This window comes from Salvelinus namaycush, chromosome 24, assembly GCF_016432855.1.
Source record: "Salvelinus namaycush isolate Seneca chromosome 24, SaNama_1.0, whole genome shotgun sequence".
NCBI lineage: Eukaryota > Metazoa > Chordata > Actinopteri > Salmoniformes > Salmonidae > Salvelinus > Salvelinus namaycush.
The window spans coordinates 28,180,369-28,203,087 of record NC_052330.1 but is presented as its reverse complement, the minus strand read 5'-3'; the positions used below and the strand labels follow the sequence as shown (position 1 = coordinate 28,203,087).

The 22,719-nt window shown below is 41.5% G+C and overlaps 2 protein-coding genes and 1 long non-coding RNA gene across 3 annotated transcripts; 1 reads left to right on the top strand and 2 right to left on the bottom strand.

Moving 5' to 3' along the window:
- LOC120019494 lies at nt 1-864 on the bottom strand. Its single transcript, XR_005472336.1, has 4 exons — nt 796-864; nt 495-549; nt 157-239; nt 1-70 (listed from the first exon to the last, which is right to left on the bottom strand). It is a non-coding gene; the product is annotated as an uncharacterized LOC120019494 (long non-coding RNA).
- Nucleotides 865-913: 49 nt separating this feature from the next.
- Nucleotides 914-7,646, bottom strand: LOC120019379 (tudor domain-containing 6-like). Its single transcript, XM_038962667.1, has 4 exons — nt 1,733-7,646; nt 1,389-1,516; nt 1,180-1,260; nt 914-928 (listed from the first exon to the last, which is right to left on the bottom strand). Exons 1-4 carry the CDS (start codon nt 7,644-7,646, stop codon nt 914-916), a joined length of 6,138 nt encoding a protein of 2,045 aa, XP_038818595.1.
- Nucleotides 7,647-15,145: 7,499 nt separating this feature from the next.
- On the top strand, nt 15,146-22,719 carry LOC120019475 (splicing factor 3B subunit 6). Its single transcript, XM_038962775.1, has 4 exons — nt 15,146-15,271; nt 15,772-15,890; nt 21,129-21,267; nt 22,101-22,719. Exons 1-4 carry the CDS (start codon nt 15,242-15,244, stop codon nt 22,188-22,190), a joined length of 378 nt encoding a protein of 125 aa, XP_038818703.1. The 5' UTR covers nt 15,146-15,241; the 3' UTR covers nt 22,191-22,719.

Genomic DNA, 22,719 nt, shown 5'->3' with positions numbered 1-22,719 from the left:
CTAAACAGTCTCCAATGAGACATGAAGTCACTTCTCCAAGACATGAGTCTTCCTCAAGCACGTCATCATCCTAAAATGTAACCGAATATTAAGAGTATTTATAGTTCCGTTTTATGACGACAATGTGAATGTCACTTATTACAACCAACCTCTTACCTTATTATCCTGTGTGGGAACACTGGATACAACGTCTACATCAGTTGCTGGTTCAATATCAACTAGCTGTTCTGAAAGCACGTCTGCAAGGGCATTGATCATGTTCAGAAACAGTACTTTTTTGGTTGTTTGCATTTAGCTAAACCTGTCAAATGATCAAAGTTGTCAAAATGGGCTCTCGCAAGGTATAGATGAATAGCGACGTTCCACTGTCATGTGTCTTCAGTACACCGTCATAAATTAAGACTGAGAATCAACATCACACACTCTTTGCTGATGTGTCATGTACTGCATTAGGTTTTAATCTATTATCTCCAGAATTATGAAATACCACTCACCACTAGATTCATCTAATGGTGCACACACATCAGCTAGAGTAGAGTCATCCTGGACCTGCGATAGAGCATGCTGGAGTTTAATTGTGAGTAACAGGAAATCATTCTCTTGTAGAGGAAAAATGAGAAAACCAATGTATTAACAGCTCTGGTTTTGCACACTACAACAACGTTTTTCCACGGATCTACAATCTCAGTGTCGAGATCCACCAGAAAGCCCTGTAAAATACATTTTACAATGGCTCCATTTTAAAAACAGAGAAAATGCATAGAATCGATACAAAAAGATTACAATTACACCTACCTCTGAGGCAGCCTTGCTCAGGTCATCTCCTGCAACGGTGTTGTCACTGTCATCTGTGTCTTCATGATCTGTATGTTAGCAAACCTGGGATAAGACTCCAAAATAGTGCAAGAAACTTTCATGTCACTGTGTTCTGTATGAAGATTAATCATTTGAGTCATATCAAAACACTGCGTCTTTAAGAGATCTGAGACACGCTTACCACGTTCTGACCCAGCATTCGACGACGCTGTATCGAAGTCATCACTCTGGTCAAGTTCAAAGTGTAAACATATGATGCTCAAATTAACAAACATCACAATGAAGTAAATTATAAAGGCCATTATCTCTATTGGAAATCTTTGTCATGTGAAGATGGAGGGAGAAACATTCCTTGTTACAAACCTCTTCTGTTTCTGAAGACAACGGCTCAAATATATTGTGTGGGTCTACTATCATTTCAGTGTCGTGATCCAGCAGCAGAACCTAGCATTTAAAAAAAAAATGTATTTAGAACAGCTCAGGGTTATATTTCAGATACAAATATATGCAGTGATACGTCTCAAACATCAGTTGGTTGTTTTTAAACACAGGGTGTGGAGGAGCTTGCTTACCTTTATGGAGTCCTCAAAGATCTTCAAAATCTTTGCTTTACACCAACTCTTCTTAGCAGAGGACCAAACGACACAGGATGATGACCCAACTGGAACAGTCGGCTCAACTCTCTGAAGTTTACCAAACTCTAAAACAGACCCAAAAAAAAGAAGCAAAACCTTTTAATATTAAACAAACACACCCAGTGTAATACGTACCATAAAGTACAACAAATGTATGTACTCTACTGCACGTCGCTCTGGTTAAGAGTATCTGCTAAATGACTAATTTAAAATGTAATAAGTACTCAAATTTGATGGAAAAGAATGCAAAGTTCAAATAGTAAATAACGTGTAGAACTCACCAGATTCAGGTACAACAGCAGAGATGTTGACATCCTCATCTCTGATTCCAGATTCCTCTTTTTTGGTCTCCAACTCCAAAGCCAAGGTATCCAGTTCCTCATCTTTGGTTTCTGACTCCTCTGTGACAGCATGTTCTGACTTTGCACTCTCGATGACAGGCTCAGCACACAGTTTGAAAACTTCCTCATAGATGTCGTCTTGACCTTGGTCGATGTTTGAAAGAGAAGTCTGGTCAAAGTGTTCGTCGAAGTACAGACGTGACTCTGAGTCATCCAGACTGAAGGCTTTTTCCAGTACTGATACACTCCCACTTTCATCTTTGTCTACTTCCAATGTGTCCTTTTTAGTCCTTGAAACCAAGATGTCTTTGTTCCCTTGGGAAGTTGCCACTTGAGCCTCACATGAATCTCCACTCTCTGAGGCACATTCGAGTCCTGCGTCACTGGGTTCCTCACAGATGATGATGATGGGAATGGACTTAGTCTCTTTCCCTTCGTTGGGTGTCGTTGCACTCAGACCCTGTATGGCAGTCATGGATTCTTGGATCTCATTTGTGTATTTCTGTTTTTCTTCCTCTTTGTCATCGTCAATTAACTCTGTGTTGCCAAGGTGATCAAAACAGTCTGCATCTACTTGGAAACTTATCAGATCCACATCCTCTGCATGACCTTCATCTGTTGCTTGGGTGAGTACTGAGTTGTCCTGTTGCTCATCAGAAATGTCTGTGCATTTGTCCTCATCCACTAACTCATGAGTTTCACTATGGGCCAAAGCATAGTCTGTGTCGTGCTCTCTGACGTTTTCATATGGCTCTTCGGGACTTGAGTTGGGCACTGCTGCCTCTTCCTCAACCAACTTAAATTCACCTACCAATGAAGGCATGTCACCTGACATTGCAACTCCTGTAGGATCGGACTTGTCTTCGTCTTCAGACGTTTCTTTGTCATCAGAGCTCTTCCAGTACAGCTTCATAGTGTCATTTATCATTTCTTCCTTGCATTTCACCTTGAGGAAACATGTGATCCCACCCCGCTTTTGACTGGATACTCTCAGAACTGTCAGGTGTAGAAGCTTGTCTTTTATGAGTTCTGATAACTGGTCAGCAGCAGTGTCATGCCAGGATCCTTGTGAATAATCAAACCCTTCAAGCTGACACTGGAACGCCTGTGGGGGAGTGTCAATGAGCACAGTTGGCATTGGCCTCACATCTTTCAGATTGACTGTAGACTCATTTCCATAGTCCACAAAGAGAATGGATAAGGCATCTCCATCTTTCCTTAGGACCTCTGCACGGTACCACTGTCCATCGTCCACAAATAGAGCAATGCAAGGGCTTCCAGTGCACAGGGTTTCAGTGTCAATTAACGTAGATGCCACAGCATTACCAGCGTCTGCAACAACTTCAGTGATCTTATCAAGTTTGTCCGATTCAGCAGATTGACACCAAAAGGACCGAGGTCCATTTATAGTAGAGGCATAGACTTCTACGGTCTGTCCCTCTGAAATGTCAGGCTTCCTATAACGAGCAATCTTAACGTCAACCAAAGTGCTCATCTCTGGTGGCACACTTCTAGCAGAAGGGCTTTGTTGGGGCTCTTCTGCCTCTTGGTTGGAGCCTTCTGATGTCTCAGGTATCACATCAGACGAGGCTGTTGGGCTGCTGGGAGATATATTGCATGTGATTGCTTTGCTGCCGTGCACTAGGCCAACCTCCCAAAAAGATCCAGACTGTTTCATGAACATGCACCCTAACCGTTTGTTACCGTTTAAACCAACTTTCTCTTTGAAGTTAGACACAACTTCCGGATTCAGTTCTGCTTGGTTTCCGACAGCTGTCACTCCACTTAGGAAGCAGTGAATACTGAACCTGGGAATTTCAAGGAAGTGTTTGTCGAGTTGACATATCTTGGAGACTGAAACCGTTGCTGTATTTCCAAAGTCTATGAACTCAACAAGAGCTGTTTCGTTTCCCAGTATTTCACTTACAACTGCACGGTACCATGACGAATCATCTGGAAACTCTGCATTGACCAAGTCTCCTTGACTCAAGTCCTTAGTGTGAATGGTTGCAGCAGTTGACTGTTCATCATTGAGTTTTTCCACAATGGAATAAATGTCATCTTCCTCCTTGATCAACTGTACAAAGAAACTCTGTGGACTATTGCAATGTGAGACAAAGACATCGGCTACCATGCCTGGATTTATGGATTTTGAGGGCAGGTCTGAGAGTTTTGGAAGATCTTTCACCTTTGCTTTGGGAACCACAATCTCCCTTTGTGGTTCACTGAGGGATGGCTTTGGCGCTTGTGGGCCTTTCGTTTCCGCCTGAGGAATTGGTTTTTCTGGTTGTTTCCTGGCCTCTGAACAAACTCGCTCATTAGGTCCCCTCAAAGGTACCCGTTTTTGATATGTCCTGTAAGGTGCTCGAGGGAATTTCTCAAACTTTTGGGTGTCCTCGTCTGTTTTTTGTAGCATCTCTTTAGTTGTAGACCGAGGTTTGGCTTCAAGAGCTGATGTGTGGCCGCTGGTTCCATCATGTGGTCTCCTGCTCCGGTGTACTACTTGCTCTTCTCTGTGCATGTCAAGGTTGAACTTCTCCTTTATCTTTGCATTCACTTGCATTTTCCTGTCATAGAGCTCCACCAGCAACTTGCCCCCAGGTTCTTTTGCCACCACAAGAGCCCTGAAGTTCCGGTCAGTCATACTGGTCTCAAACCAGCCGTTCACCTCATTTGTAACCTCTCCGGGGATATCAGAAAGCCCACACTGGACAGCTTGTACAGGCACAGACATGATCTCACTGGCCTCAATGGGAATGGGAAGCAGATCTGATTTTTTTACTTCCAATGTGTCGCCATAATCCACAAAGTGCACCAGGATTGTTGGATTTCTAGACTTGATCTGCCCTCTGTACCACTCTCCGTCTGTGTATTTCGCAAAGCACACAGTTCCAAAAGTTTGGGGACAGTTGGTGATCTCCAACTGGCGACAAAGCGTGTTGATGGTCTCTGCAAGTCCTTCAACTGTATCTGCATTCCTTTTCAGCTGGCAGTAGAAGTGATTGACATTTTTCACACTTGTCACACTGACCTCTTCTTCACTCCCCGTTTTGATGTTGTGAGTGGAGTAGTAGTAGGTGTCCAACCGGAAAGGGGAGGAAGGGACTTTTTTGGCTGGTGCACGGTTTGCCAGTCCTTTCTGAACCATCAAGTTGCAGACACTCTGAAAGGGTGTTTCCAGATCCACCACATTGAATACCACTTTCTGGGCATTGTACATGACAGCATATATGGTGCACTTCAAGACCCTGTGGTCGGATGCTGCGGTGTCCACAAAGTCCTGGAACTGTCTAATGGCATCTTCAGGCCATTCAGTGGTGTGAGAAGTAGGGAGGATAAGGTTGTACAAGCTGCAACGAAAAGCTTGACCTTTAAGTTGCACGAAGTTGGGATCTATGCGGCGCAAGTCTTGCAGGGAGACTGTCTTTGTCTGACCATAGTCTATGAACAGCACATCAACGTGCAGTGTTGCATGCTTCTGAATGACCAGGGCTCTGTACCACATTCCGTTGTCTGGATGGCGGGCAACACAGGCAGGTTCTACAGGTTGCGCAAACTCGGTGTCAGCATAGTGCTGCTGTATGTCTTGCATGAGCCATTTTAGATGATTAGAATTTTGTGCTAGGTGGCACCAAAAGTCATTTGGACTCTCAATGTAAGACACCGTGACTTCAACTGAACTTCCTATTGGAAACAGGTATTCCTTGAAGGCAGTTCTGGACTCTTTGACAGTGGAATCGCTGGTGGACAATCCTTGAGGGCCAACACTTGCCTTGAACACATCATAAGGAATGGCACGTGGGTTCTGTGTTGTGGGGGCGATGATAGGCCTTGAAGAGGCCTTGTGAGGTGTCTTACTTGTGTCGCCCTTCTCTGCAAAGCCAGCACTGCAAAGCAGCTTACTGACATCTCGCTCTCCATGTGCAGATGAGTCCATCAGTTGAACAATGTAAGCACCATGAGACTTTGCAGTTACGTGTACATCCAGGATCTTGTCTGCGATTGATTTTGTGAAGAAGTCTGTAGCATTTCGGCTCCATTTCTCCTCTTTTGGTCTAATACCGGCCAGCCTACACTTCAGTGCAAGTGCTGGCAACTCTTTAAACTTGTCAGGAAGGACTCCTAGATTGAACCAGTCAATCATCTCTGTGTTTCCATAGTCAAAAAAGAAGACCCTGGCCTTGTTCCCAGTGACTTCAGACACAGTCGCCCTGTAAAAAGAGTTGTCTTGTGATCTGGCAGCACAATAAAGGCCAACCTTTGGACATTTGACAACTCCCGCACTGACTGGGTTGCTGTACAAATCAGCAAGATCACTCATCATTTGATTAAATGCATCTGCATACATCTGTGTGTGAATCCAGAATTCTGAAGGGTTCTCCACATGTTGTACAACTGCCACGTGTGAAGAATTCAGAGGGAGATCTTCGGCAGGATATTTAGCCTTAATTTCCTTGGGATCACCAGAGCTTGGTGGTGCAGTTTCCTGAAATTTGATTCCATCTGGATGTGGAGGACTTGCACAGTTGTTGCGAACAGCATAATCTCCATGCAACTTCTCATGCGACTTCTCAGAGTCCAGCAAACATCTCTCCTTTGTGCCAAACAGTTTGTTGATGTTTGCGTTTTCATTCCCATAGAGTGTTATGTAGTGGACTCCCTCTGACAGACTCTGGTACTCGAACTTGGCGATCACAGTCCTGTTCAGAAGTAGGGATTTCAGATATTCAATCTGGGCAGCCGTCCATCCAACGCCTTTGTCGATGACGCCGTGGAGGGAGCAGACATATGTGACAACAGGCATTCTGAAGAACTCTGTGGCCAGTGGTCTGATGTTCTCCGCTTGGACAAACTGTTTCTTCCCATAGTCGACATGGAGCACTTCAACCACATTATTTGCTGGAAAGACCTGTTGTAACATAGACCGATACCACCTTCCGTCACTTGCTCTTGAGGCACATGGGGAACCCAACGTTTCGGGTCTGGTGATGCCCATTTCCACTCGGCCTTCATAGTGTTGTGTAATCTGCTCCGTTAGTTTCTTCAACTCTTGAGAAAACACCTTCAACTGACAGAAGACGCGCAGTGGGTTGGTTACCTCCGTGACAATGACCGTCTCTACGGTTTCCGTTTGCAGCTCTGGATACATGTAGTTCTGCTGCTTCTCAATTTGCTCACGGGTCTCTAGTGGGTCATTTCTCGTGGAGGACTTCTGTGGATATTCTGTAGAGTTTGAAGCCCCACTCTGCAATGACTTTGAAACGTAGAGCTTGAACTTATCGGTGCTCAGCTTCTTAGCAAACCCCATTTCGTGCATCTGTCTAGATACGCAGGGAACATCCAGGAGGAAGGTTCTATGGGGCACCAAGATGTCCTGGACACATGCATCAACCGTCTTTCCGCAGAGGGATTTCAGAAATTCTAAGGCCACTGGAGACCACCTGTTCTCAGGTGACAGAGGCAACACACTGGAAAGAACACAGAATTCTACCTCAGGGGGTAGGTGGAAAAACTCTTTCTGACCCCAAGCCAACATGCTAGTGGTGACACCAAGCATTCTCCCTTCGTCAATAAGGAACACATTGTAACTTGAGCCATTTCTTGAGACTATGCGTACCCTATACCAAGTTTCATATATCTGAACCAAGCACACATCTCCAGGATTTCCCTCCAACTCACGAAAGGTTTCTCTGGGAAACTGAATGTCTTTTCGCAGGCGTTGATAGGCAATTTTTCTCTCTTGATCAAAATTGCCCCATAGCTCCACAATATCACATTGGGGATTGCAGTTCACCCTTGTTATGAGAACTGAAACGTTTGAACCTGGTGTTGGGAGCCCAGGGATTGAACACATTTTGACGTTGTCAAAGTATTCCGTCTTCCATCAACTATCAAAGTCCATCCAACAAATCCTAAATGTCAAAGTCCAATGAGTCTAAGAAAAGAAGTCAGTAGATTAAATTCCGTATTTTGGACACAGTGCCATTGAGAAACTTTGATAACAATCAAATAAAAAATACTCAGTAAATAAGTCATTGGGCACATTGAAGGAGAAATTATCTTTTTTTTTTTACCTTTTACCAAATCTAAACTTTTTTATGTAAATGGTATCTTATAGGAAGGATCCAGACACTTTTTTAGCGATTTAACTTGTTTTTGATAAACTCACCCCAACCCGGCGAGTCACTTCGTCATCCTCGTTGTGCTGTACAGGGCTCTGAAAAAAACATGAACAAATGCAGATTGAGTCGCATAAAATCGAACATAACCTTGCGGATAAAGTTCGGAATGACAAATTCATATGTCTAAAGACCTGCATCACTATAATGAGAGCTTTTCAGCATCTAAAAGGACGTATTTGTATGTTTTCAGAGCCCCTGTACTGCACAACCAGGATAAGGACTTTATCATTATAATGATAAAAGGTGGGTGCTTATATTTGTCATATTTCACAAATGTACAAGTGTGCATTACACGCATCTGTGATTTGGAAATGTGATTTTGCATATCCCAACTCCCCCATAGACACCCTCAGAGAGTGGGGTCGCAGCCAGGATCTGCCATTATCAATAGCATCCTAAACCAATTAGGGCACCGACAGATGTTGCACCTTGTCAGCTCGGGGATTCAAACTGGCGACCATTCGAATTTCTGGCCCAACGCTCTTACCGCTAAGCTATCAGCTGACTCGCTGGTTGGGGTAAGATTCTCTAAAACAAGTGAAATGGCAACAACAAAAAAACGTGTCTGGACCCTTCAATAACATGCCATTTACACCAACGATAGAGATTTGGTTGTAAAAAGCCAACTTCTCCTTTAACTTCTCTGGGATATGTGGGACGCTAACGTCCCACTTGGCCAAAAGCCAGTAAAAATGCAGAGTGCCATATTCAAATAAATTACTATAAAAATCAAACTTATTATTGTTTTTATCAAAAATCTTCAATAATGTTCCAACCGGACAATTCCTTTCTCTTCAGAAATGAAAAGGAACGCAGCTCGCTCTCACAGCCGCACGCATGACTTAGCTCATGGCATTCTGCCAGACCTCTTAGTCAAACAGCACTTATTCGCTCCCCCTTCACAGTAGAAGCCTGAAACAAGGTTCTAAAGACTTACCATCTAGTGGAAGCCTTAGGAAGTGCAATCGGACCCAATTTACACTATCTTGGATAGGCAAAGACTTGAAAACCTACAAACCTCAAATTTCCCACTTCCTGGTTGGATTTTTTTCTCAGGTTTTTGCCTGCCATATGAGTTCTGTTATACTCACAGACATCATCCAAACAGTTTTAGAAACTTCAGGGTGTTTTCTATCCAAATCTACTAATAATATGCATATCTTAGCTTCTGGGCCTGAGTAGCAGGCCGCTTACTCTGGGAACGCTTTTCATCCGAACGTGAAAACAGCGCCCCCAGCCATAAGTTAAAAGGTTACATTATATATATATATATATATATATATATATATATATATATATATATATATATATATATATGAGCATACAATATAGCTAGTAATTCTATTAGTCTTTTTTGCTCATCTTTATCAAGAGTGCCAAAAAATATGGAGCTGACTGTATATAAACTGATTATGCACTAATGTAAAATAAGATTGCCACTTTGGCATATCAAGGGAATTCAACATACAGCAAGATTTGTGTTAAGTAGGCTTAAGCTATTTTATATATATATATATTTTTTTTTACTGCAATTCCTACTTCAACCTCAATCACACGGGAGATATGAACATTCAACATTAATGTATTGTATTGGCATGACCTTGTGCAGTCTTCACCCGCAATGTTACACTGACCAGTTGATCTTACAAGGGGAAAAAACCTGTGAAATGACAAAGAAGCCATTAAACTTTTCCTATTGGGTGTACTAGATAGAGCAGGGTTCCCCAGCTAATTTTATTTGGCCTCCCAAGTTCTGGGCTTTTTTAAAATGTAAATGTTTTTATTGTTGGACATAAGATGTAAAAACACCAGCAAATCAAATCCAAGTTATTTAAATGTCGGAAATCTGTCCAAAGTATTCCCTCGCATACTAGAGATATACACTGAGGGTACAAAACATTAAGGACACCTGCTCTTTACATGATAAACTGACCAGGTGAATGCCATGATCCCTTATTGATGTCACTTGTTAAATACACTACAATCACTGTAGATGAAGGGGAGGAGACAAGTTAAAGAAGGATTATTAAGCCTTGAGACAATTGAAACATGGATTGTGTATGTGTGCTGTTCAGAGGGTGAATGGGCAAGACAAAATAATTAAGTGCCCTTGAACGGGTATGGTACAGTAGTAGCTGCCAGGCACACCGGTTTGAGTGTGTCAAGAACTGAAACGCTGCTGGGTTTTTCACCCTCAACAGTTTCCTGTGTGTATCAAGAATGGTCCACCAGCCAACTTGACTTGGGAAGCAATGGAGTGAACATGGGCCAGCATCCCTGTGGAACGCTTTTGAAGAGTCCATGCCCCGATGAATTGAGGCTGTTCTGAGGGCAAAAGTATGTGCAACTCCATATTGGGAAGGTGTTCCTAATGTTTTGTATACTCAGTGTATGTGATCTTAAATGTAAGCAAGGTTTGAAATTATTATAGTTTTAGTCAAATGTTTTACCTTTTTGGGCTTGTTGCAATCAATTTGCAGTCTACAAATTATGTGTAATTATGTTCCGGGCCCCTGACCATCTGCTCAAGAAAAATGTATCAGCTAGGGGATTCATCTAGTTGATGATCCCTGTACCAGAGAAATATAGTGGAATTCACAATCTTGACATACTGTAGTTTACCTTAACCTAGGCAGTCTTTTCAAATAATTCCCATTAGCCTACTCTCTAGGAACATCATACACAATGTGATAATAACACTTCCAATGAGCAAACCTCTCATTTAGGCCTATTTTACAAACATTTAAATAATGTAACATAGCAGGCAAGTGATACAAAAGGCATCTCTTCTAAACACCTTAGTACATAGTCAAAATAGCTGTAGCCAACCAATGAAATGTTATGATACCATCAATCTCAGTCTGTCCGGTTATTTCTTTCCATAAAGTCACTATCAACTTTGACGTTACTGCCACGATGTGGGGTAAAACGGTAATGGTTAGTATTCTTATTCGACTCCACCAAGTTGACATGTCTTTGTGCTTTTATGGGTTCACAATCACAATAGTTGTCGGTCAAATGTGTTTATCGTGCAGTAACATGTGGTATACCGTTTTAAAACACCAACCATGAAAGGCGAAGCTCTAACCACTAACGTTAGCTAGCTAACTACAGAACAGAAAGAATTACAGCATATGGCCAATGCAACTGCCTGTCGAACCAGTTGGGATAACTAACTTAGCTGGGTAGCCATCTCAATAGCGATCTATGAACATGAATAAACCAAATTCAGTAAAAACCCGTTAACGACACAATTTCACAGTTAAAATACAATGTGTTAGCTGACAATCCACACAAACGACTAAGGCACAATAACTATAGTAGCTAGTTTGCTAACGGTTGTTTGGCTAAAATGCAACTAAGTTAGCCGGGGCAGCGTGCAGAAGACATAAGCTAAAGAAAGGCAAGCCGAAGTCAAAATAAATTGGCTAACTAACGTTAGCTAGATTAATTTAGGATTCATCATCCACGTCAAAATAATTATCAGTAGTAACTAGCTGCTCACCCTCGCTTTGCAAATAGTTGTCCTTCTAGCGCTGATCAACGACGTTTCTTCAAAAAGGGCAGAACAAGCACTTTCGAAACTTCCCTCAATTAACTTGTTAGCTACGTTATCTAACTAGCTAGGCGTCGCGCCATGGCGGGAGACTTCTCGTTCTCCAAAGGAATAATAACGTTACTCACGTAATCGACGTTCGGAAGCTAGTATTATTGTGGAAGTTAACAAAAATATTTGATGCGATCCGCTTATGAATTGGCTACAGCTACATTTGAAACTTGGAAATGTGCAGGCAGGGAAAGTAATACTATGCTTTGAAGATGCCGCTGTTGTATGCAACTAGCTAGCTTCTTTTGCAGAAAGTGGAGTGAGTGATCGGATGAAAAAAATGCAACGGCAAAAAAAAATTGCACTTGGCTTCTGTTTTCGTCTCCACCTCACTCAACAGGAGGGGACAGTGGTATCATCAAATCACAGATAAAGAGTTTTATTATCATCCGTATATTTAGCTTTCCATGCCTGCACATTGAGAAAGGGCATATGCCCTACACAAATCTACAAAAATAATGTTACAAAAATATGAATGCTGTTGGATGGGAAACCTGGGTTACTTATAATGACATATTATAATGATAGGCCGAAAGGTCAAATACATTTACCCTAAATTCTTTGAGGGACATGATGATCTGGGTTCTAGGACCAAAGAAGGTAGCCTGGTTGCTGTCTCTGTTCAGCTATTACATTCCACCCCTTGCCACTCCTAAATTTGGCAAATGACCGGAGTGACAAGGAGTGGAATATTAGCTATAACGACTGGTACCCACACTACAAAGACGGGTCCACAGAAAACCATCTTTGACAGGTCTTTGCATATCAGTTTTATTATCAAGAGGCACTGCATAAAGACTTTTCATCCTCATTGCAGGCAGAGGGGCTTGAGTTTGACCCTGAATTACAAGGCAAGGCCCCAACACATATGCCTATGTTTTCAAATCAAATTGTATTAATCACATGCTTTGTAAACAACAGGTGTAGACTAACAGTGAAATGCTTACTTATGGGACCTTCCCAAAAATGCAGAGAAAGAAAATAGATAAAAAATTGAAAATTAAAACACGTAATAATAAAAGTAATACGTTTGCACTCCCCTCATCTCCAAAGTTGATCTGAATAGGTGAAAGCAATATTGTGGGAGTGTATTACATAGTGTAATACATTGGGAGATCATTCAAAGAGCTTGAGTCAGATAAAAATGGTGGGAAAAAGGGAGATGGTTTGTCAAAGAAGAATGGTAGAAAGTGTAACGAGAGGGAGCTGAAGACAGGAGGAGAAATGGAAGTGAATGAGGGTGAAGTATCGGAGGTGGTAGGTGTGGTAAAGTCATCGGAGACCGAGGTATGCACCGAGGATCAGGATGAAGAAGAGTCTGACAGTGGGAGTGAAGTTTATGAAAAAAGTGGACTCTTGCCTTTTGGCTGATCCATTTGTGGTTTCATGGTGGGTGAAATCGGTGAGGGTAACCAGAAGTGTTCTTGTGATAATTGTTTGTGTTTCTGTTGGGCAGAGGAAGAATGCACTCAAAGTAAAATGAATGGGGGTAAGTAAAGTGAAGTGTTTTGTTCTTGTTAAAGGAATTTAATTCCTATGTTTATCAACCAATTCAATTAAAACACTCTGTCCATACATAATAATTTGTAAGATACTTATCAGCATAAAATGGACAGAAACCAGTCTCAAAATCAATCAATCAATAGCGTTTATTCTCGAGAGTACTGATCATAATACATTTTACATCAGGTTATATAGTAAAGATGATGTCATAGGTTTTAATGTCCATCCTCCTCTCGGATACAATGGTAGTATAGTTAGCATTCTCATTACTGTCTGCCACCTGTTAAACTATCTGCAACCAACCCAAGGTCTTTCCCCTCCCTGGGTAGATACATCATTCAAGTCTGTCTGAAGATAAACCCATTCTTTCTAACAAGGAACATATTACACTCAGCATTATGATTATAATAAGTTTCATTCATACAGTAACATCTAAGTCAAATGTATACATATTTTAGTCAATTATTCATAAAAATCCCATAACAGTTCTCAAGAAAAAGGCACCAATGAAAGGAGTGATAACTTGGGTAGCAGTAGATATAAACATTGACCAGTTGAGGGCAAAGATTCCCGGTGTATGTGATGCTCGTTGTTTGATGCGATGCAGACAGGGTGGCGAGAGTGGAGAAACAGAAGAGTTATTGTCTGTTCTTTTGAGTTTTGAAGTTGAGTCTTTGCCTGACAAAGTGAAGTTAGGATATATACGTTATCATGTACGAGCGTATGTGCCGATTACGTTAAGACGTTACAGGTGTCACAGCTTATGGGCATGTGGCAGCAGTGTGTAGGAGGGAGGGTCCAAGGTGTGAGAAATGTGCAGACAAAGGAATGTGTAGTATTGGGGAAAGTAGTGGAATGTGTTAATTGTAGGAGTGCCCATTGAGCTGGGAATCAGAAATGTCCCGTGCGAGAGAGGCAGGTTGAGGTTTCCAGGGTTAGTGTAGAGCAGAAGTTTTCATATGCTGAGGCAGTGAAGAAAGTAGAAGAAGATGGGTTAAAGGGGAGGAGTGGTGAGAGTAGTAAAGATATACCAGTACAGAGGGATAGGCCAAAAAGTGAAATAAGTTTCAGTAAGATTGGATTTTTAGCATTTATAGCAATGGTTATTAATTGTACTGCAGGGATGGATCGGAAGTCTCAAAAAATTGAGGTTGTGGTGGCATCTGCAGAGAGGAATTTGGGTGTGCAAGACTTGACAGCAGAAGAGTTACAGGATGTGTTAAGTGGTGATGTCCCATCCTTTCCGGGTGATGGCATGAGGTAGGAATAAATACATTTAATTAGTTTGAAATTAGTGTGTATAGCGTTAGACGGTAGGGTATTTATTTAGTACATTTTTATTTTTCAAGTAAAGTAAAATGGAGTTAGTAGGTGGCGGTAATGCAACAAATTGGATGCCAACCGCCTTAAACCTCATAGAAGAAGAAGATACCAATCAGACTCAATCCAGGACAGTTACTGACAGTTGTGGCTGCTTCGTGTGATGTATTGTTGTTTCTACCTTCTTGCTGTTGTCTGTGCCCAATAATGTTTGTACCATGGTTTGTGCTGCTACCATACTATGTTGTTGTTTTAGGTCTCTATGTAGTGTTGTGGTGTCTCTCTTGTCGTGATGTGTGTTTTGTCCTATATTTTATTTTTTATTTATAATCCCAGCCCCCGTGCCCGCAGGAGGCCTTTTGTCTTTTGGTAGGCCGTCATTGTAAATAAGAATTTGTTTTTAACTGACTTGCCTAGTTAAATAAAGGTTAAAAAAAGATTGCTACAATTCAATTCACTTTTCACATGAGTGCAGTGTATGCCTCTGCCAAGAAGGGCAGTTTTTATGCCAAAACCAGGTGATAGTATCGTCCTGTAACCATACGATCACTAAATCATCAAACACAGACTGAGGATGAATAATACATCTAAATAAAAAAAAAAGGCTTGAGGATAAATATCAAATGAAGATTTAGAAATACAGTCTATGGAAACTTTACTGACTGAAATATAATTTAATTTAAATAGCATTACACTTGATCCTTAAATGACGTAACCGGAACTGTATCGTCTGGAATCGGAAATACGTTAAAAAAGATCTGCGTTCGTGTGTTGTCGATGACCAAAGTAGTTTTCGTATATTTTTCTTAGCACATTTTGTACACAAAATATACAAGCATGGCTATGCAAGCAGCTAAACGAGCTAATGTAAGTTGACATGTATCATGTTTTTGGATTTAAATGATAGCTATAGCTAATCAACCTCGTCAGGTTTAGTTTATAGTTAGCGGGGTAGTTGGTTGGCTAACGAAGCTAGCTCGCTAACTAGGTACTGTAACGCTAAACTAAAGACAGGCGATTGGCTTGGTCGATTTAATAATGATTTAATGGGTGCTTGTATTTGTCCTATTTCACACATGTACAAGCTGTGCTTTATCGTTAGCCATATTATATTAAGACGTAAATATCAACCACCATTCAACTAAAACGCTATTTTTTTTTGTGGGGGAAATGTTAATGTTATCTAACGTTAATTATTTTCACTCAAGTTAGCTAGCTAACTTGCTTTAAACTGCGTAACTAACATCACTTAGTAACTTGATCATGAAACGTTACTGTTTACGCAACCTGTCACAGTTTATACTAATGTTACGTTATTTAGTTAAGTAAATTGAGCATATCAGTTGCAAATGCTGTTTTCTATGCAGATTCGATTACCACCTGAAGTCAACAGAATACTCTACATTAGAAATCTACCATACAAGATCACAGCTGAGGAAATGTACGACATCTTTGGGAAGTATGGACCAATACGGCAGATTCGAACGTAAGTGGAAGATAGTTTATCTGAGCATTCCATCTAGATCAACAATGTAAACTACATCACCCATGGTATATTTAATTATTTGATTTGATTTAACTAGGCAAGTCAGTTAAGAACAAATTCTTATTTACAATGACGGCCAACCATAAGGCAAAAGTCCTTCTGTGGGGCCTGGGTTTTAAAAAATGTATTCAATATAAATATAGGACAAAACACACATCACAACAAGAGAGACATTACATAACAAGGCAGAAACGCATGACAACAGCATGGTAGCAAAACAACATGACAACAACATGGTAGCAACACAACATGGTAGCAGCACAAAAACATGGTACAAACATTATTGGGCAAAGTCAACAGCACAAAGGTCAAGAAGGTAGAGACAAGAATACATCACACAAAGCAGTCACAACTGTCAGTAAGAGTGTCCATGATTGAGTCTTTGAATGAAGAGATTGAGATAAAACTGTCCAGTTTGAGTGTTTGTTGCAGCTCGTTCCAGTCGCTAGCTGCAGCAAACTGAAAAGAGGAGCGACCCAGGGACGTGTGGGCTTTGGGGACCTTTAACAGAATGTGACTGGCAGAATAGGTGATGTATGTGGAGAATGAGGGCTGCAGTAGATATCTCCGATGGGGGGGGAGTAAGGCCTAAGAAGGTTTTATAAATAACCATCAACCAGTGAGTCTTGCGACGGGTATACAGAGATGACCAGTTTACAGAGGAGTATAGAGTGCAGTGATATGTCCTATAAGGAGCATTGGTGGCAAATCTGATGGCCGAATGGTAAAGAACATCTTGCCGCTCGAGAGCACCCTTGCCTGCCGATCTATAAATTATGTCTACGTAATCTAGCATGGGTAGGATGGTCATCTGAATCAGGGTTAGTGGAGCGATTACGCTCCTCTTTCAAGTCTAGATTTAACTTTAGCCTGCAGCTTTGATATGTACTGAGAGAAGGGCAGTGTACTGTCTAGCCATACTCCCAAGTAATTGTATGCAATGACTACCTCAAGCTCTAAACCCTCAGATGTAGTAATAACACCTGTGGGATGAGGGGCATTCTTTTTACCAAACAACATGACCTTTGTTTTGGAGGTGTTAAGGGTAGAGAAAGCTTGTTGGACACTAAGAAAGCTTTGTTGTAGAGCATTTAACACAAAATCCGGAGAGGGGCCAGCTGAGTATAAGACTATCATCTGCATATAAATGGATGAGAGAGCTTCCTACTGCCTGAGCTATGTTGTTGATGTAAATTGAGAAGAGCGTGGCGCCTAGGATTGAGCCTTGGGGTACCTTGGTGACAGGCAGTGGCTGAGACAGCAGATTTTCTTACTTTATACACTGCACTCTTTGAGAGAGGTAGTTAGCAAACCAGGCCAAAGACCCCTCAGAGACACCAATACTCCTTAGTCGGCCCACAAGAATGGTCTACCGTATCAAAAGCTTTGGCCAAGTCAATAGAAATAGCAGCACAATGTTGCTTAGAATCAAGGGCAATGGTGACATCATTAAGGACCTTTATTAAGGTTGCGGAAACCAGATTGCATACCCGAGAGAATACTATAGACATCAAGAAAGCCTTCCAAGCAATGGGAAACTCCCCAGAAAGGAGAGACGGGCTTTGCAATGATAGGGGCAGCAACCTTAAAGAAGAAAGGGTCTAAACCATCTGACCCAGATCGTTTTTTGGGGGTCGAGTTTAAGGAGCTCCTTTAGCACCTCTGACTCAGTGACTGCCTGCAGGGAGAAACTTTGTAGCGGGGCAGGGGAAAAAGAGGGAGAAGCATTGGGGATAGTCGCATTAGGAGGGGAGGGAGATGAGGAAATGTTGGATGGGCAAGGAGGCATGGCTGAGTCAAATAGAAATCCTGACTTAATGAAGTGGTGATTAAAGAGCTCAGACATGTGCTTCTTGTCAGTAACAACCACATCATAAACATCAAGGGACATGGGCAGCTGTGAAGCGGAGGGTTTATTCTCCAGGTCTTTAACCGTTTTCCAGAATTTCTTGGGGTTAGACCAACAGAGAGAGAACTGCTCCTTAAAGTAACTAACTTTGGCCTTCCGGATAGCCTGAGTGCACTTATTTCTCAATTGCCTGAACGATAGCCAGTCAGCCTGAGTGTGTGTGCCGAGCCTTTCGCCAAATGCAGTTCTTGAGGTGGAGTAACTCTGTAAGATCACGGTCGAACCAGGTGCTGAACCTGTTTTTAATTCTCTCTTTTTTTATTGGGGTGTGTTTGTTAACAATACCACTGAAAATATAAAAAAAGAAGGTCCAAGTGTCTTCGACAGAGGGGATCAAGCTGATTCTATACCAATTTATAGAGGCCAGGTCATGAAGGAAGGCTTGCTCGTTAAAGTTTTTTAGCAAGCATCTATGACAAATCAGGACAGGTCGTTTCACTGAGCAGCCATCAGGAACACAGGCTGTAAAACAGTGATCACTAATGTCATTACAGAAAACAGAAGACTGATACCTATCAGGATTATTTGTGAGGATAACATCGAGGAGAGTAGCCTTTTCTGGGTGTTTGGAGTAGAGGTCGACCGAATTATGATTTTTCAACGCCGATACCGATTATTGGAGGACAAAAAAGCCGATACCGATTAATCAGCCGATTTTAAATAAATAAATTAAAATATATAAATAAAATTAAATATATGTGTATTTATATATATATCATACACACACATTTTTGTAATAATGACAATTGCAACAATACTGAATGAACAATGAACACTTATTTTAACTTAATATAATACATAAATAAAATAAATTTAGTCTCAAATAACATGAGAACATATGTTAAAACGAACCACCAGCTATCATGGGTCTTCAATATTCCCAGTTAAGTTTTAGGTTGTAGTGCAGAAAGCAGAGCTTGTCTGCATGGTCCCCTGTCAGTCTGCTCCTCCGCGAAACACAGACCTTATTTGAAGTAGATCAAGACATTCTCTATGGAAGACATGAACGGTAAAATAACGAAGGAACCCCTTTCAAGTTCAGCCGTAAGTTATTACAGGAATTATAACGCGTCGACTATTTCTCTCTAAACCATATACCTTTGACTAATCCGGAAACTATCACCTCGAAAACAAAACGTTTATTCCGTTACGTATTTTATCTAACGGGTGGCATCCATGAGTCTAAATATTCCTGTTACATTGCACAACCTTCAATGTTATGTCATAATTACGTAAAATTCTGGCAAATTAGTTCGCAAAGAGCCAGGCGGCCCAAAGTGTTGCATATACCCTGACTCTGCGTGCAATGAACGCAAGAGAAATGACACAATTTCACCTGGTTAATATGGCCTGCTAACCTGGATTTCTTTTAGCTAAATATGCAGGTTTAAAAATATATACTTGTGTATTGATGTTTATGGTTAAGTACACATTGGAGCAATGACAGTCATTGATTGATTGTTTTTTATAAGATAAGTGTAATGCTAGCTAGCAACTTACCTTAGCTTACTGCATTCGCGTAACAGGCAGGCTCCTCGTGGAGTGCAATGTAATCGGGTGTTAGAGCATTGGACTAGTTAACTGTAAGGTTGCAAGATTGGATCCCCCGAGCTGACAAGGTTAAAAATCTGTTCTGCCCCCGAGGCAGAACGTTCCTAGGCCGTCATTGAAAATAAGAATGTGTTCTTAACCGACTTGCCTAGTTAAATAAAAAATTAAAGAAAGGTGTAAAAAAAAAAAAATGCAAATCGGCGCCCAAAAATACCGATTGTTATGAAAACTTGAAATCGGCCCTAATTAATCGGCCATTCCGATTAATCGGTCGACCTTTAGTTTGGAGTCATACCTTGTGGGATTGGTGATAATCTGAGAAACATTTAGGGAGTCCCATTGCTTTAGGACTTGGTCAGGTGGTTTAAGCATGTCCCAGTTTAGGTCACCTAGCAGGACAAATTCAGACTTTGTAAGGGGCCAGGAGAGAGCTTAGGGCAGGTAGGGTACAGGCCGGTGCTGATGGAGGACGATAGTACCCAGCAACAGTCAACAAAGAGATATTTGAAAGTTTAATTCTTAAAACCAGCAAATCAAATTGTTTGGGGACAGACTTGGTGGAGACAACCGAGCACTGAAGGTGATCCTTGGTAAAGATTGCCGCTCCCCCACCTTCGGAAGATCTGTCTTGCCGAAAAAGGTTATAGCCAGAAAGGTTAACATCAGTATTCAAAACACTCTTCATTAACCACGTCTCAGTAATGACCAACACATCTGGATTGGAGCTGTGAACCCACACTTTCAATTGATCCATTTTAGGTAATAAGCTCCTAGTGTTAACGTGCAGAAAACCCAGGCTTTTACGAGAGCAGAAATCAGTGAAGCAGATATCAGAGCACATTTCCAGATATCACAGTAATACAATCAAGGCACGGCATAGGACAGGGAGAGCTCTGCAGTGCTGATTTATGACATCTGAATGTGCATCAGTTGGCAACAAGAGCATATTGTATAGCAATTTCATCAGGTAACATGAATACAAAGCCGGCGAGAGATGGTTAGAATAGGGTGGGAGGCCAAAAGTCTATGTAACCAATAGAGTCCCGAGTGTGGGAGCAAACAGTCTGTCCCACGGTTGGGTAAAAAAAGTTTGTAGTCAACAAAGTATGCATGAGTCGTGGCAAAATGCACAAGAAAAAATATATATATATAACGACTTGGGGCTAGCCATTGTAAGTTCAGAGTCACTCACCCCAACAGTGCTTGTGTGCTGGAGGCGAGCGAAAGCTTGGGAGAGGGGTGGGTGTGGTGGAGGTACCTGTACCAGACAGGGGGAGACAGGCCAGGGCAGATGGTGAACAAATCGCCAGGTGGAATCCAAGCAGCAGTGCAGCAGGCAATGGGAGTAGGTGTCACACCCACTTGGAAGAAGCTTTTATTTCTGGAGGCAGATTTCTTGTAGAAAATGCCAGTGAATGGTCTTTGAACAGCAGTAGGGGGCTTCAGAGGGTGCCTCAAAGACTCCTGACACTTGTTGGGCCAAAAGCCCTTTTACTTTACACCTCAGTGCTAATTGAATTTGTAGCTGGTCTGTCTTTTCAAGCCTGGCAGCTCAGTTCCAGGTTGGATGGTGTCCTCAGGTCTCTGCTGTTTGTTTGTTAGTTTATGTATCATCACCTTGTGTGTAGGCTAGTCTGCAGAACTGTGGCAGGTATTCAGCCACAAAGTCTCACCATTGTCTTGTCTAAATGTATGTATTCTTATGCACTGTCTTTCAGTGGAAACACACCGGAATCAAGAGGGACAGCTTATGTGGTCTACGAGGACATCTTTGATGCCAAGAATGCCTGCGATCACCTTTCTGGATTCAACGTCTGCAACAGATATCTTGTAGTTTTATACTACAATGCAAACAGGGTACGTAGGCCTATAATCTCATCAATCAAGGACCGGACAAAGTCTCCTCAAACCATTGTTGATATATTTTCTCAACGGGACTAGTAACTTTCATAGCTTTGCATATGGAGAAAATACCATACTGAACAAACATTGTAGGCCAGGGTTCTCCAACCCTGTTCCTGGAGAGCTACCGTCCTGTAGGTTTTTACTCCGACCCTGTTCCTGGAGAGCTACCGTCCTGGAGAGCTACCGTCCTGTAGGTTTTCACTCCAACCCTAATTGAGCGCAGCTGGTTGTAAGAATTATCTGGTTGATAAGTTGAGTCAGGTTAGTTACAATTGTGGTTGCAGTGAAAACATACAGGAGGGTAACTCTCCAGGAACAGGGTTGTTGAGCCCTGGTGTTGGCGTTAGTCAATGCTGGTACATTGACACCTCCAGGTGTCTGGAGGAAGAGTCAAACTGCTTATTTTTATTGAATTGAGAGTCGGCAATATTATGCACAGAAATTGCAGACGAGCACGATGCAAGACGGCACAGAGGATCTGCACATGTACACGGATGTGCCTCACTCTGCTGCAACGTGTGATAGCTGCTAGACCAAAACTGCGAAGAAGTTTAGCCTTGCGCTTCGCACTCTTAGTTGTTGCGGAAGTTGACCTGATATTTTTGTGTACTTTGTTCGTCACTGACTCTACCTTTTTAAGGCACTAATGTGAGGTAAATGTTGTAATCTATGTTATTTTCTTTCTGACAGGTCGGCCTGTGTCTGGTTGTCACATGTAAACGGTGTAAAGTTTTGCACTTAAACATGCATAACTCATGATTTTCATTCCACTGTTTGTCTCACAGGCTTTCCAGAAGATGGACACCAAGAAAAAAGAGGAGCAGCTGAAGCTTCTGAAGGAGAAATATGGCATCAACACAGATCCCCCAAAATAGTCTCCCCTCTTCCCCTTTTGGCACAGAATGTGCATTTAGACATCTGTACAAATTCACCTCTTGCTTGTTGTAATCCAATGTTTGCTTGTAGAACTCTTGTCTCCTGAAAAGTTTTTTATTTTATTTAGCCTATTTTTTTAAATTCTAAATCATTTGTACATCTTAATTTGTCAAATTGCTAAAGTTAACTGATTTGTGTTTTGTAATTAGGTAATATCTTGGTTATCAAGTATATTAGGGTGAATTTTTGGGGGGGATGATCCCCAGCATATGGGCATTTTTCTACTGATTGCTATGTGATAGAGGTTGCATTTTACAGGCTTTGACAGTCTTTTTGTTTTATTTTAGTTTTGGTATGTCTCTTTGGTGTGCATTTTGAACACATACAATCTCTGTGGAAAAAAATATTCTGCAGTTTGACGTAAACGTATTTATAAAAAAAATGGTAATTCATACAAATTCACTTGAGTTTTTAGATTCTGTCAAATAAATTGGTATTTTCTGTAAAATAAATGGTCCTTTTATAAAA

Excerpts from the sequence above, each read along its gene's own strand:
- LOC120019475 (XM_038962775.1), top strand. The coding sequence starts at position 15,242 with ATGGCTATGCAAGCAGCTAAACGAGCTAAT. Across the intron at positions 15,891-21,128 it reads CCAATACGGCAGATTCGAAC|TGGAAACACACCGGAATCAA; the intron begins GTAAGTGGAAGA and ends ACTGTCTTTCAG. Across the intron at positions 21,268-22,100 it reads TATACTACAATGCAAACAGG|GCTTTCCAGAAGATGGACAC; the intron begins GTACGTAGGCCT and ends TTTGTCTCACAG.
- LOC120019379 (XM_038962667.1), bottom strand. The coding sequence starts at position 7,646 with ATGTGTTCAATCCCTGGGCTCCCAACACCAGGTTCAAACGTTTCAGTT. Across the intron at positions 1,517-1,732 it reads TGCTGTTGTACCTGAATCTG|AGTTTGGTAAACTTCAGAGA; the intron begins GTGAGTTCTACA and ends GGTCTGTTTTAG. Across the intron at positions 1,261-1,388 it reads TCTTTGAGGACTCCATAAAG|GTTCTGCTGCTGGATCACGA; the intron begins GTAAGCAAGCTC and ends TTTAAATGCTAG.